This window comes from Notamacropus eugenii, chromosome 1, assembly GCF_028372415.1.
Source record: "Notamacropus eugenii isolate mMacEug1 chromosome 1, mMacEug1.pri_v2, whole genome shotgun sequence".
Classification (NCBI taxonomy): domain Eukaryota; kingdom Metazoa; phylum Chordata; class Mammalia; order Diprotodontia; family Macropodidae; genus Notamacropus; species Notamacropus eugenii.
The window spans coordinates 368,256,209-368,268,468 of record NC_092872.1 but is presented as its reverse complement, the minus strand read 5'-3'; the positions used below and the strand labels follow the sequence as shown (position 1 = coordinate 368,268,468).

At 37.8% G+C, this 12,260-nt stretch overlaps 1 protein-coding gene across 1 annotated transcript; it reads right to left on the bottom strand.

The window, feature by feature from the left end:
• Positions 1 to 3,860: 3,860 nt before the first annotated feature.
• LOC140517689 (protocadherin alpha-3-like) lies at positions 3,861 to 6,403 on the bottom strand. The gene has a single exon (XM_072629151.1). The coding sequence runs from the start codon at positions 6,267 to 6,269 to the stop codon at positions 3,861 to 3,863; it is 2,409 nt and encodes an 802-aa protein (XP_072485252.1). The 5' UTR covers positions 6,270 to 6,403.
• Positions 6,404 to 12,260: the final 5,857 nt, after the last annotated feature.

Genomic DNA, 12,260 nt, shown 5'->3' with positions numbered 1-12,260 from the left:
AAAAAAGGAAATAATAAGAAACCATCGAAATGCGAATGATCAGTTCAAGTCACTTGGCCTTTGTGGACTGAATCTCATGTTATTGAAAGAATTGACAATTTTGATTATGGAGCTACTTGCAGTGATCTTGGAAAGATCATGAAGAATGAGAGATATGTCACAGAATTGGAGAATGTTGCCCTGATTTTTTTTAAATGGCAATACAATAAAGTCTTCAAAATATTAGCTGATGAACATGACTTCAATGTCTGGTAAGGATTTAGAATATATTATTAAGGAAATAGTCTGTATCTAGAAATGAAAATGTCAATTATTTAGAGCCATCATGATTTACAGACTAATTTATATCCAATTTTGACAAGGTTATTAGACTTTAAGATAGGATAATTGGTTAGGCATAGATTGACTAGATTACTGTAAAAGCATTAAACAGAATTTCTCATGCTATCCCAACTGAGAAGATGAAGTAATGTGATCAAGTCAATAGTACAGTTGGGTAAATTCAGAATTGGCTCCATGACTAGATGTCAACAATAGCCATTAATGGTTTGGTATCAATTTGGACTTATGTCTCTGGTGAGGAGCTTTGGGGACCTATTCTCGGTTCTGTTTAACATTTTCATCAATGACTAGGATGGTACACTTATCAGATTTTCAGAAGACATAAATCTGAAATGAATGACTAATGCATTTTATGAAAATGTATAGCTCCAAGCAGATGTCTACAGGATAGGAAAATAGACTGAGTTAGTTAGATGGCATTTAACAAAGATTATTGAACAGCCCTACATTTGTATTTTTTAAATGAGCTTTACAAAGATAAAAAGACATCAGTAACAGTTTTCATGAACAAGGTCTGGCAATTCTGTTCAACTTTGAAAAGATGAGTCAACAATGCCATATAAGAGTGAATAAAGCTAAGTAAATTATAGACTGCATTCAGAAATTGGTGTCAATAACACTGAAATTAAGGTCTATACTCTCCTCGTTGGTTAGAGAATATCTGTAATACAGTGTTCATCTCCCAAGGTCATATTTTAGGAAGAATAATAATAAATCAGAGGGCATCCAGAGATATGTGATTGACTACCATTGGTAATGTACTGGAGAGTCTGCAATTTAAGGCTTGTTTTAATGAATTAAGAAAGAAGAGAAGAGAAAACTAAAGGGGAAAACATGAAGCTATCTTTAAGTACCTGAAGGACTTTCATGGTGAAAAGGGATCAGATTTCTTGACCTCACAGGCAGTCACAGAAATAGAAGCAATAGTTGGAAATTATTGAAAGAAATGTTTATACTTTCTGTAAGGAAAACCATCCCCAAAAGTCCATCTTGACAAAAATAGAATATATTGTCTGGGGAGGTAATGGGTTTCCCCTCACTCAGGACAGGAAAGTGAAGAGTGGGTGATCACATTTTTTGGTGGTGATATAGAATGGATTCTTGATGAGGTTCAAGTGAAAACAGAAGTCATACTTCAAGAATAGGAAAAGATAGAAGATTTTGCCATCCAATATTTTCAACAATGAAAATATTTTTCAAAACAGAAAGATTTTTCTGAATAGTATTTGTTAAAGGGATTCCCAAAAGAATAAAGTCCTCAATATGTTTCTGTTTTCTGAAGACATTCTGCTGGTTGCATCAAGCCACAGAAAGAAGACCGGCCCCTCAACACTATCTACAGTCACCCAAAGCAGATTGGTCTAACAGTCCATGAAGGAAAAATGAGAGCCAAACCAACCCTAGACAGGCAGTTTAACTAACAGCTTCCTGTATTAATCAGTTTTGTGAACAATGAGACTATGAACTAAGACCAGGATTAAATAGAAATAAGAGAATAGAGGGATGAGATGAATTGTATTTGTGAAATTGCATGATTCCAAGCTTCTCCCCAACACAAAAAGCCATTCTTTTAACGACAACATTTGACAAGTGATGCTGTAAATCAGTAAATGCTACAATCTCTGAAAAATAAAAATTGCCAGTTTCCCAAAGATCAATAGCAAGATACACCATAGACATCAACAGATTGCATATGCTTTTCATGCAAATTAAGTGTTGATACAAGTATCCTCCAGAAAATATATTAGTGGAAAAACTGGCTGGCTATTCAAGTCAATAAGTATTTATTAAGTGCTTACTATGTGCCAAGCATTGTGCTAAGCACTTGAAATACAATATAAGAAGAAAGACAGTCCCTGTTCTCAAGGAGCTTACTTCCTAATAAAGGAAGACATACATAAAAGGAAGCTGAAAAGTCTTGGGGGTTGGGTGGGGAGAGGGGCAAGTACCCCAGATCATGGTGGAAATATATGCATATATGAAAGCTGAGCAGTAACTGGTAGAAAGCCCAAATTCTATACTGATATTCATAAAATGTACAAAGACTTAGATAAATGACTTCCCTATGCTGAGTATAGATTCTCTTTGGAGGATTTGTGAGAAGACATATGTAAGAAGAGCAAAGCTTGAAGTATAAATGGGTTGTGAAATGTAACACTGAAGGGAATACACAGATTGACATAATCATTAGAATAATAAATTATATTTATTTTAACATTCTATTAAGTTTTTTCTCCACATATGTTTATATAGTAAAATTAGTTATGTTGTACACATTTAAGTTTGAAAATGATGAAATAATTGTTCTGTCATTTGATATTTATATTCTGACAGGCAAATAAATGAGCACCATGAGGGTGGCTAGGCCTGAGGACAAGAAAAATGAGTCATTAGTAAATATGACTACAGAAAAGTAACTAATATGGCTTACTAATAAGGGGGCAAAATGGAGCAGAAACTAATAACTGGTGCTAGAGCCAAAATCAGTTGAGTGGAGGTGAGGAAGATAGAAATGAAAGGGGCAACAGGCCCCTTCCAGGAGAGAAAAATCATTGGTACAGTCTTCTAAGCATTGGGACAAAGCCCTAATCATCCACACCCTATTTCCCACCCACCCATTTATGTCTTCTGTTTTCTTTCTGTCACAAAATACCTCAAGATAAATTTTTGGACTAAAGTTTGTGGGCTAGATAAGAAAGGTATTTGATGGAGTGGTGCTGCAAATTTAATACATCAACTAACTCTCTCCTAAAGCAAAAAGTAAAAAACATAGTTTTACTGAAAGATAGGAGAGCGTGGAATCAAAATCAGTGAAGAATGTAGTTTATCAAGGGAAAGAGGAGTATAGGTTGAAATGACTGTGACATTCAGACAAAAAGCATAGGAGGCATGAATTACTTAGGCCTTCTATGTTCAAGTATGACTGTACCCTACATTTGTGCCCACTCTCCCTAGATATCTGTAGTAAAGTGAGTTTCCTATTTGGGGGGAAGGGTGGGAAGAGGAGAGGAGGGAGGTGTTTTGTAGCTACTATAATATCTCAGTAGATACCTTTGTTTTGAGTTCATTTGAATATTCGATTAGGTGCACTGGTGAGGGCTTTGGAACCCAAAGTATGTATGTGAGCCCTGGGAAGTAGTCCATCCACTGAAGAATAAACCTGCAAATTTTTAAGGGTCAGTTTGGGGGAGAGAGAGTTCCTAGGGGAGGGTACACAATTTTTAAAAGCATACAGTTTATCCAAGTGGAACTTTTACTTCCGGTACACATCAATACATCTTTTCTTGGAAAAATAAAGTCAGTATTTCAGAGGACTAAAACTATCCCCAAGAGCAAAACTTGAGTATTGCTCATTTTCATTCAAACACCATTTATATCTCTAGCAAATCCTGTTGTCACAAAGGGAAATTTAATGTAACAGATATTTGTGAAATGGGGGATGAAACTTCTGGGGGGGGGAATAGAAAATATTTGTGGGAATATTTCAAACTTCTTTAAAATTGTTAATAAAGACTATCTCAGATATAGGAATCAAGACTTACCTTCCCAGGTTCTGGGACCGTCTCCTGTTGCTGACCTCCGTCCCCCAAACAAGGAGGGAAGTTAGGGCTGAAGGCCATTAGGTCCCTCTTAGTGGCACCCTCTCCAGAGCAAATCTTCGGCTGCCGCTGCTGAGAATAAGATAAGCTCCCTACGTCACTCGAACACACCACAGTAGGCTTTCTTGGACAGTAGAGGCCCTCCAGAGGCGTAGAGCACCGTATTGCCGCATAGAACAACAAACTCAGCACCAACAAACTGGAAACCGAGCAGATAGCAATGATCAGATACACGTTGATATCCACCAGAGGTGCCTCTTTTCTAACCCCCTCCTTCACTTTTGCATGGGCTGCACTAGACGTCTTCAGGGTTTGTCCACTTGCCACCAGAGATATCACCACAGTAGCTGTGGCAGACAGCACAGGATCCCCGTGATCCTTCACCAATACCAGCAGTATCTGCCTCGGCCCATCAAACTCTTCCAAGGCCCGCGTGGTGCTAATTTCGCCAGTATACAGACCCACTCGAAAAGGGCTGCGACTCATGCCCACCTCCGACAGGAACTCGTAGGAGAGCCACGCGTTGTAGCCAGAATCTGCATCCACAGCCCGAATCTTCGCCACCACATGGCCTGCAGTCACGGACTGAGACACCAGTTCAGTCACTGGGTTAACGCCAGCATGAGGTGGCAGTACTACTGGTGAATTGTCGTTCTCGTCCAGCACAAACACCTGCAGGCTCACGTTGCTACTCAGAGGAGGGAAGCCTGCGTCGCGGGCGTTCACTTGAAACTGCAGCAGCTCCAGCTCCTCGTGGTCCAGAGGCTGCAAGGCGTACACTTTCCCGCTCTCTGAGTGCACAGACACATAGCTCGACAGTGGACGCTCCCCAACCCGACGTTCTACTAGAGAGTAAAACACCAGCGCGTTCTCCTTCGCATCCGGATCCGACGCCGACACAGTGAAGATGTGACAGCCGGGAGAATTGTTTTCCTTCACGAATACAGAATAAACAGGCTGCTCGAACGTAGGTGCGTTGTCGTTCACATCACCGATGTCCACTGACACTCTGGCCGTGGTCCACAGAGACGGGGTCCCGCCATCCCTGGCTGTTACCACCAGTGCATAGGTAGGCACTGTCTCTCGGTCCACCTGGCCCTCCAGGACCAGCGAGTAGTAATTTCTGAAAGTGGACACCAGAGTGAAGGGCCCAGGAGGTGACAGTGAGCAAGTCACCTGTCCGTTAGCGCCAGAGTCACGATCAGACACACTAATGAGGGCGATGACTGTGCCTGGAGGCTCATCCTCTCTGACCGGAAGTGACAGGGATGTCACTGCAATTTCAGGGGCATTATCGTTGATATCCATAATTTCGACTAGGACTGTACAATGACCAACCATGCGAGGAGTCCCTTTATCAGTCGCCTCTACCTGGAATTCAAATAATTTTGTTTCTTCGAAATCTATATTCCCCGTTATCTTGATCTCGCCATTGACTTGGTCTATGTGGAACTTGTTCTGTACATTAGGGGAAACATCACTAGTGAATGAATACATAATTTCCCCGTTTAATCCTTCATCCAAATCTGAGGCATTAATTTTAGTCACTACTGTCTCATTCGGTACATTTTCGAATAATCTCACTTTATAAACTGCCCTCTCGAACTCCGGGGTATTGTCATTCACATCCAGCACTGTGATAAGCAATTGAGTGGTCCCAGTGAGCTCAGGTTTTCCTCCGTCAATGGCAGTCAGTAACAAATGATGTTCAGTGATTCCCTCTCTATCTAAAACTTTTTTCAAAACGAGCTTAAGAGAATTCATTTTCTCATCCTTTTTCTTTACATCCAAAGTGAAATATTCGTTAGGATTGAGGCTATAGGTCAGCAAAGCATTTTCGCCGATATCCGCATCCAATGCGCCTTCTAGTGGAAACTTCGAATCTAGTGGGCTGGATTCAGAAATAAACAGATTCTTTTGTTTTACGGAGAACACCGGCGGGTTGTCATTAATGTCCTTGATCTCCACCTCCACATGAAAAACCTGCAGCGGTTTCTCCACGATCACCTCCAGGTGGATGCTACAAACTGGGCTGGGACCGCACAGATTCTCCCGATCGATCCGCGAATTCACAAACAAAATGCCATTCTGCACATTTACCTCCAGGTAGTCCCTGCGGCCCTTGGACACCACCCGGAACAGCCTCGACACCAGCTCCCCGACCTCCAGGCCCAGGTCCTGCGCGATTCGCCCCACGAACGTACCGTGTTTTGCTTCCTCCGGCACGGAGTAATGGACCTGACCGCTCCCCACCTCCCAAGCTGTATGAAGCAGAAGCGAGAACAGCAGATGCTGGGAACCCAGGAGGCCTCTAGATTTAGAAACCATCTCAAATGCCTCTTTTCTGTCCTTGGACTAACGACGTATCTCCCATAAATGTAAACGATTACTTACGATTCCTTATATCTAAATCTCAGACAGTCCCTGGTTTTCAGCTCTTCTGAGGTGGCAAAGAAAAGGAGTGTCTGTCCTCCCAGTCAGGAAAATCGGTGTTTTTCTGTGTCTAGAAAGATTCCTGGTGCACAGCGACACTTTGTGGATTAATATGTAAGTGAGATCTGTCTTTATTTCCATTACGCTCTATAATTTAACGTCTTACTAAAAACTTAACACTGAAAAGCAATGAGACCAGCTAATTTTATTTAGGAAATATTTACATTTAAATTAATATCAATAAAAAATCCATTACAATTGTTCAATCTTTTCCTCTAAGTTTTAATCATTCCTTGTCCATTCATTCCTCTAATATAGTCACAGTTAACCTGTACTTCACTCTACCAGTTACTTTCTAGTTTTTCAATTGCCTTTTCCTGTGATGTGTTGAATTATCTTGTGTAGCCCTCCTAACGCTTTCTCCTAGTCATTGAAGACTATATTACGTCAATATATTTTGGGGGAAAAGCTACATATTTATTTACTGACTAAATATTCAGTTGGGTTGGTTATTGTAACCTCTAATCAACGTGTCCAGAAAAAACTTTCTTAATTTTCAAGACAATAGATTTTTTTTGAGGCAGTGATTACTTTGAGATAGTGTTCTATTTTCTTGAAATATTGAGATCATAGAATTTAGGACTAGAGAGTACTTACCTTAGTCTCATCCCTTATCTTACAGGTTCTGGGGTGCCAAAGAGACTGTTACTTCCCATGATTACAAAGATAATAAGTGGAAGATCAAGAATTTTAATTCAAATTCAGTACTCTTTTCACTATACCATGATAAGTGGTGGCAGCAGGAATAGAGAGAAAAAGACAGATACAACAGATGTTGAGGGAATATTATCAACAGGATCTAGTAACCAATGGAATATGAGGAGTAATTTAAGAGGGAAGAATAAGAAATATTTCCATGGATTTGAGACGAAGTGAATGATGATGTTTCAAAAAGATTAACTGAAATCAGGAAAAGAAAGTAGTGGGGATGGGAATCAAAAATAAAACATTCAGTTTGGGACACATTAAGCTCAAGTTTGCATGTGAAATATCCAGGTGGAGATGTCACACCATAGAAGGAAATATAATCCTGAAGATCAGAAAAGAGATCTAGGATAAAAAAACAGATTTGAGAATCATCTGCACTGTGGTAAGATGACCAATGAGAAAGCAGAAAGAGGAGATCCCAAGACAGATTATTGGAAAATGGAATGGAAAATGGAAAATGTTCACACTATGAGGACAGGAAAATAATAAGTTTCCATTGAACAAAAGAGAAAAGAAAAAAGAAAAACAATTGCTTTTCACAATATCTTTTCTTATGGGAAAAATTGGTTCATAAGGCAAAAGAATTCAAAAATGGAGCATTTTCAAGAATGTTGGGGAAGGAGTTAATACTTGATCAACTGAAACCTCCTTACATAGCAACTAATGAAATCTTATTAAGGGTGCTGGTAACAGAAAGATGAGGTGTTAATATTTAAATGAAGTAAAAAGATAGGTCCCTGTCCTTTTACGAAGTGTGAAAGAAATTTCCCTGAAGGAATTTTAGAGGAAGCTTGTTATTGACTGGCATAAGGTTGTCCATGCCCTTGGTGGCTTTTAAAATCTAAGTCTACCAACACTGTTAAGATTCATGCGGAGAGTAAGAGGGAGGGGATTTCCCTCTCATCATTAGCTATGGTATCTTACAACAGAGCTACTCATCCAGTTAGAAAAACTGCACTTGGCAAAGAGAAGTAAAGTAGAGAAGGCAGGAAACAGCTGCAAAGAATAGGATTCATAGCAACAAGGAAGAAGGAATCAATCATGGATGCAAGGGGTAGTTAGCACTGTTGGTTGAACTTCCAAGAAGAGCAATCCCAGTGAGTCAAGCTAAATAATCCACACAGCAGAGGTCCTTTGGGGTGGGAAAGTAGGAGGAAGCTGAGTATATTAGTAGAAGAGAAATGACATCAAGATCCAGTAGAACAATAATTAGGAGTTACCTTGGATACATGGGTTTTCTATATGTGTACCTCACTAAAAAAATATGTACTCCAAGTTTGTGCCCAATATTTCAGTAAAATGTGCCTCGGGTGAGGAGAGAGCAGTGATTTGTGGTAGTTTCCTACTATGATACTTGGTAAATGCCTTGTTTTCGGTCAATTGTATAGACTGGTTGTCTATTAAGGGTAATTGCACCTGAGAAGGCTCATAAACTATAGTTTTAAGAATATGGACCCACAGAGTACCTTTGACCCCAAGGTAACTGTCATCCCTCAAGGAGGTCCAATCTGTGAATGACAGGGGAATGGGAGAGTGTAGGTCCCAGAGTAAAGTAATTAAAACTTTTTTTAAAGCCAGGAGGTATTATGTACTTGACTTCCACTTGTCTTTTCAATTTTGCTCTTCAACAAACCTCCATTAATCAGTAATAAGCAACTTCTTTCATCAATCTGAAATTTGCCTTTTAGATATTTGTATGGATATGTATTTTTGTATAAAATATCTCATAAATAGTATTTCATATTCATGATCCAGAGGCTTAGGATAACAAATGTTTAAACTTAGAACCCTTCTGAAATGTTTTGGAATAGGCAGAATTTCCCACTTACAAGACTGAAAGAAATGAAGGGTATTCCAGCAGAGCCATATTAAACCAATTTGCATTCAAATATCAAGGAATTCTTTGGTTCATAGAATCTCCCAAAGTATAGATATATGTACATGACTTAGAAACCTATAAGAGTCTCTTTTTGTTATCTGTTAGAACCATTAGAAACTAGAAAAGTTTCTTTGAGACCTCAACCATATTGTCATAGGAATTCCTATAAAAAGATAAAGGATCCCCTCAAATGCTTTGTCATGTAGTTTCACCTTTTTGTTTATCACACTGATTTCAAGACTGAAGTGAAAAATAACTTTAGCATAAGACTTCAAACTTTTGTCACACAGAATGTGTGGTAAAAATCAACATTTATTCTTCAATACTTCAAGAATCTGTGGCTTTATCTGTGTGAATATTTCTTCCACCTATGCAGGTCACAGGCCCTACCTTCTTAATATATGATTTCATGAGCAACTCAGACTCTTCCCAAAAGTATCACTTAGTAGCAAAACCTCTTGTGATAATCTTCTGGTTTAGATAAGCTAGACCATTCTTGAAAAAAAGAAAATTCATCCTTTAGACTATACTTAAGACTTTTCCTGCTTGGAATGACCTCTGAACTTGGATCCTACTCAGATAGTCCTTGAGAAGTCAATTCATTTGAAAAAAGAAACATGACTTTCTAGTCATAGAATATAGAAATATAGAAAGTGAGTGACACACATGGGCACTGCACAAGATCTCAACGTACTGGGCTAAGTCTTGAAATACAATTAGAAAACAATGCAAGCCAGTATTGGTAAACTAAGTAAAATCAAATGAAAAGAAAATGTGACTGCTTATTATGTGTGACGGATAATCATAAAGGTGAAGAGATAAATGTGGCTGACATTACCAAGGAAAACTCGATAGAGGTAAGACTGGAGATATATCTTGAAGAATTGGTAAAAGTTGGATTGGAATAGAATAGGAAGAGAACTCCAGGAAAGAGAAAGTGTGTTTTCTTTTCACTACCGGAGGAAATTAATATGAATATTCAAGAGGACAGTGAGGGTCCTAAGATTCTTAGAACAGTGAATACGCCTACCTAATTTTGAAAAGTCAAATTACTGAGGGGGTGTTTTTACTTAGTAGTTCATTTTCCTTTGTTACAAAGGAAAGTGAAGAAGGATTATATTCAGAAGTGAGAGTTATGTAAACATTAAATGCATGAGTAAACCTTTTTTCAAAAGTTGAATGGCCAATGTTATCAGATGTTACCAGGAAGTCAACTAGAATGAGGACAATCAAACCATTTGCACATATGTTGATACTCATAGCTGATGATAAAGAACTATGGTATGCAAAAGACAAACCTGTTATTTTTTTTCATTCCATCAAAGTAATAAACAAGATGTGTTTTAATTGCAATAAGAAGATGTGGAATTTGAAGTTTATATTGTTCACGGACTTCTCTGTGATGGATTACATGGAATAATCTGTTGTTTGTCAAAAGATTTATAGGTACATATGTCATAGCAGTATTGAGAATGAACAGTAAATCATAAATCTCTCATAAAAATAGCACATATATTCAATAGAAATAAATATACTTCAATTCATTGAAGAGCTGAAATATGTTAAAAATTGCATCATTCTTGTGTGGAAGTTGTTTTAATATTAGAGGTGTCAGCAACTTTTTAATTTTATCTTTTTCAATTACATGTAAAAATTTTTAACATTCATTTTTTTTAATTTTGAATTCCAAATTCTCTCCCTCCCTCCTCTCCCTGTCTTGAAAAGAATTTCATAGACTATTCTTGTGAAGTCATGCAAAACATATTTCCATATTAACCAAGTCAACCTGTTAAAAGGAATGATCATTCCTAAAAACAATTTCAACTATAAACTATTACCAAAGTTTTCTTCCACTTGTAGTAATGATGACTTATAGATGTCTGAATAAGTATTTCACAAGACAGAATTGTATATTTATTTAAACAAAATAATAGCTAACACTTATATATGACAGGCACTCTGCTAAGCACAATAATCCTATAAAGGTGGTGCTATTATTATCCTCATTTTATAGATGAGAAAACTGAAGCAAACAGCAGGAGTGGGGTGAGGAGTTGCCCAAACTCAAACAGTTAGTAAGTGTTTGAATTTGGATTTGAACTCAGGTCTTCCTAATTCCAGGCCCTACCCTCCATCCACTGTGACACCTAGATAATTTAAATAAAATAAAAATAAGAGCTAGCTATATTAGGATAGTATTAGTAGAGGAAAAGGTATATATTGTGAACAAACTGAATACATGCCTTCATGAGCAAGAATCACACTTTTTCAAAATATTTCAAAAAAATTACAGTTTTTCACAAAATGCAATTCCATCATAGAGAGCTACATGGGAAAAAAAAAAAAAAGCAAAATTGACTGAGTAGAGCCTACATTTTTGCACACCAAAAGAAAATGGACCACAGGAATTTGCAAAGGAAATTTTCAGCAACAAGACTCTCCATATAAGACTATTTATTATTTTGCCTCCACTACTGACAGTAATCAAACACGTGACATCAACTTGTTATTCTTTTGAAAAGCGCCTTTCCTCAATAACTATAGAACTTCCAAATTAAATTTTATTCTTATAAGACTTCAATTTCAAATTTTTTTATTTTCTTGATAATATAGAATACCACTCTGACCATTATACCTCAAAAAACATATAAATGAATTTTTCAAAGGTATCTAGATAACAGCAGAGAATAATGACCAGTAACATCTACTTTACTCATTGATCATATATAATTTCCAATGCATCATGTTCAAAAATAAGTTAATGAAGGATAATACACAAGAGATAATTGAAAAAGGGCTTTAGAAATGGACTAGTAACCTTTGCAAACAACAGCTATTCTCTTCCTACAAAATGATCCCTCATGACACATTCAGAAAGACACTTCCGAGGCTTGGTGGATGACTAGTTGGATTCAGTAGTGTGTCTTAAGTACTTACCTCTTTTATGTTCCTCCTAAGGCAAACGGATAGTTTTAGTTATTCCTTCTGGCAGTTGCTACAACTACAGACCTGTAGGTTAAAAACTAAGGACAGTAATAACTCCTTTTCATAGATACACTCATCTTGACCCTATACTCTTGGATTAAGAATAATCTGATGCTATACTTATGATTTGGGTGGCTATAAAACTCATCAGATTACCTAGTAAGGGTTAAACACTGAGAGGGGAAGGCATAAAGGGAGGGAGAAAGAGAAAGAGAAAGAAAGAGAGAGAGAGAGAGAGAGAGAGAGAATATGAA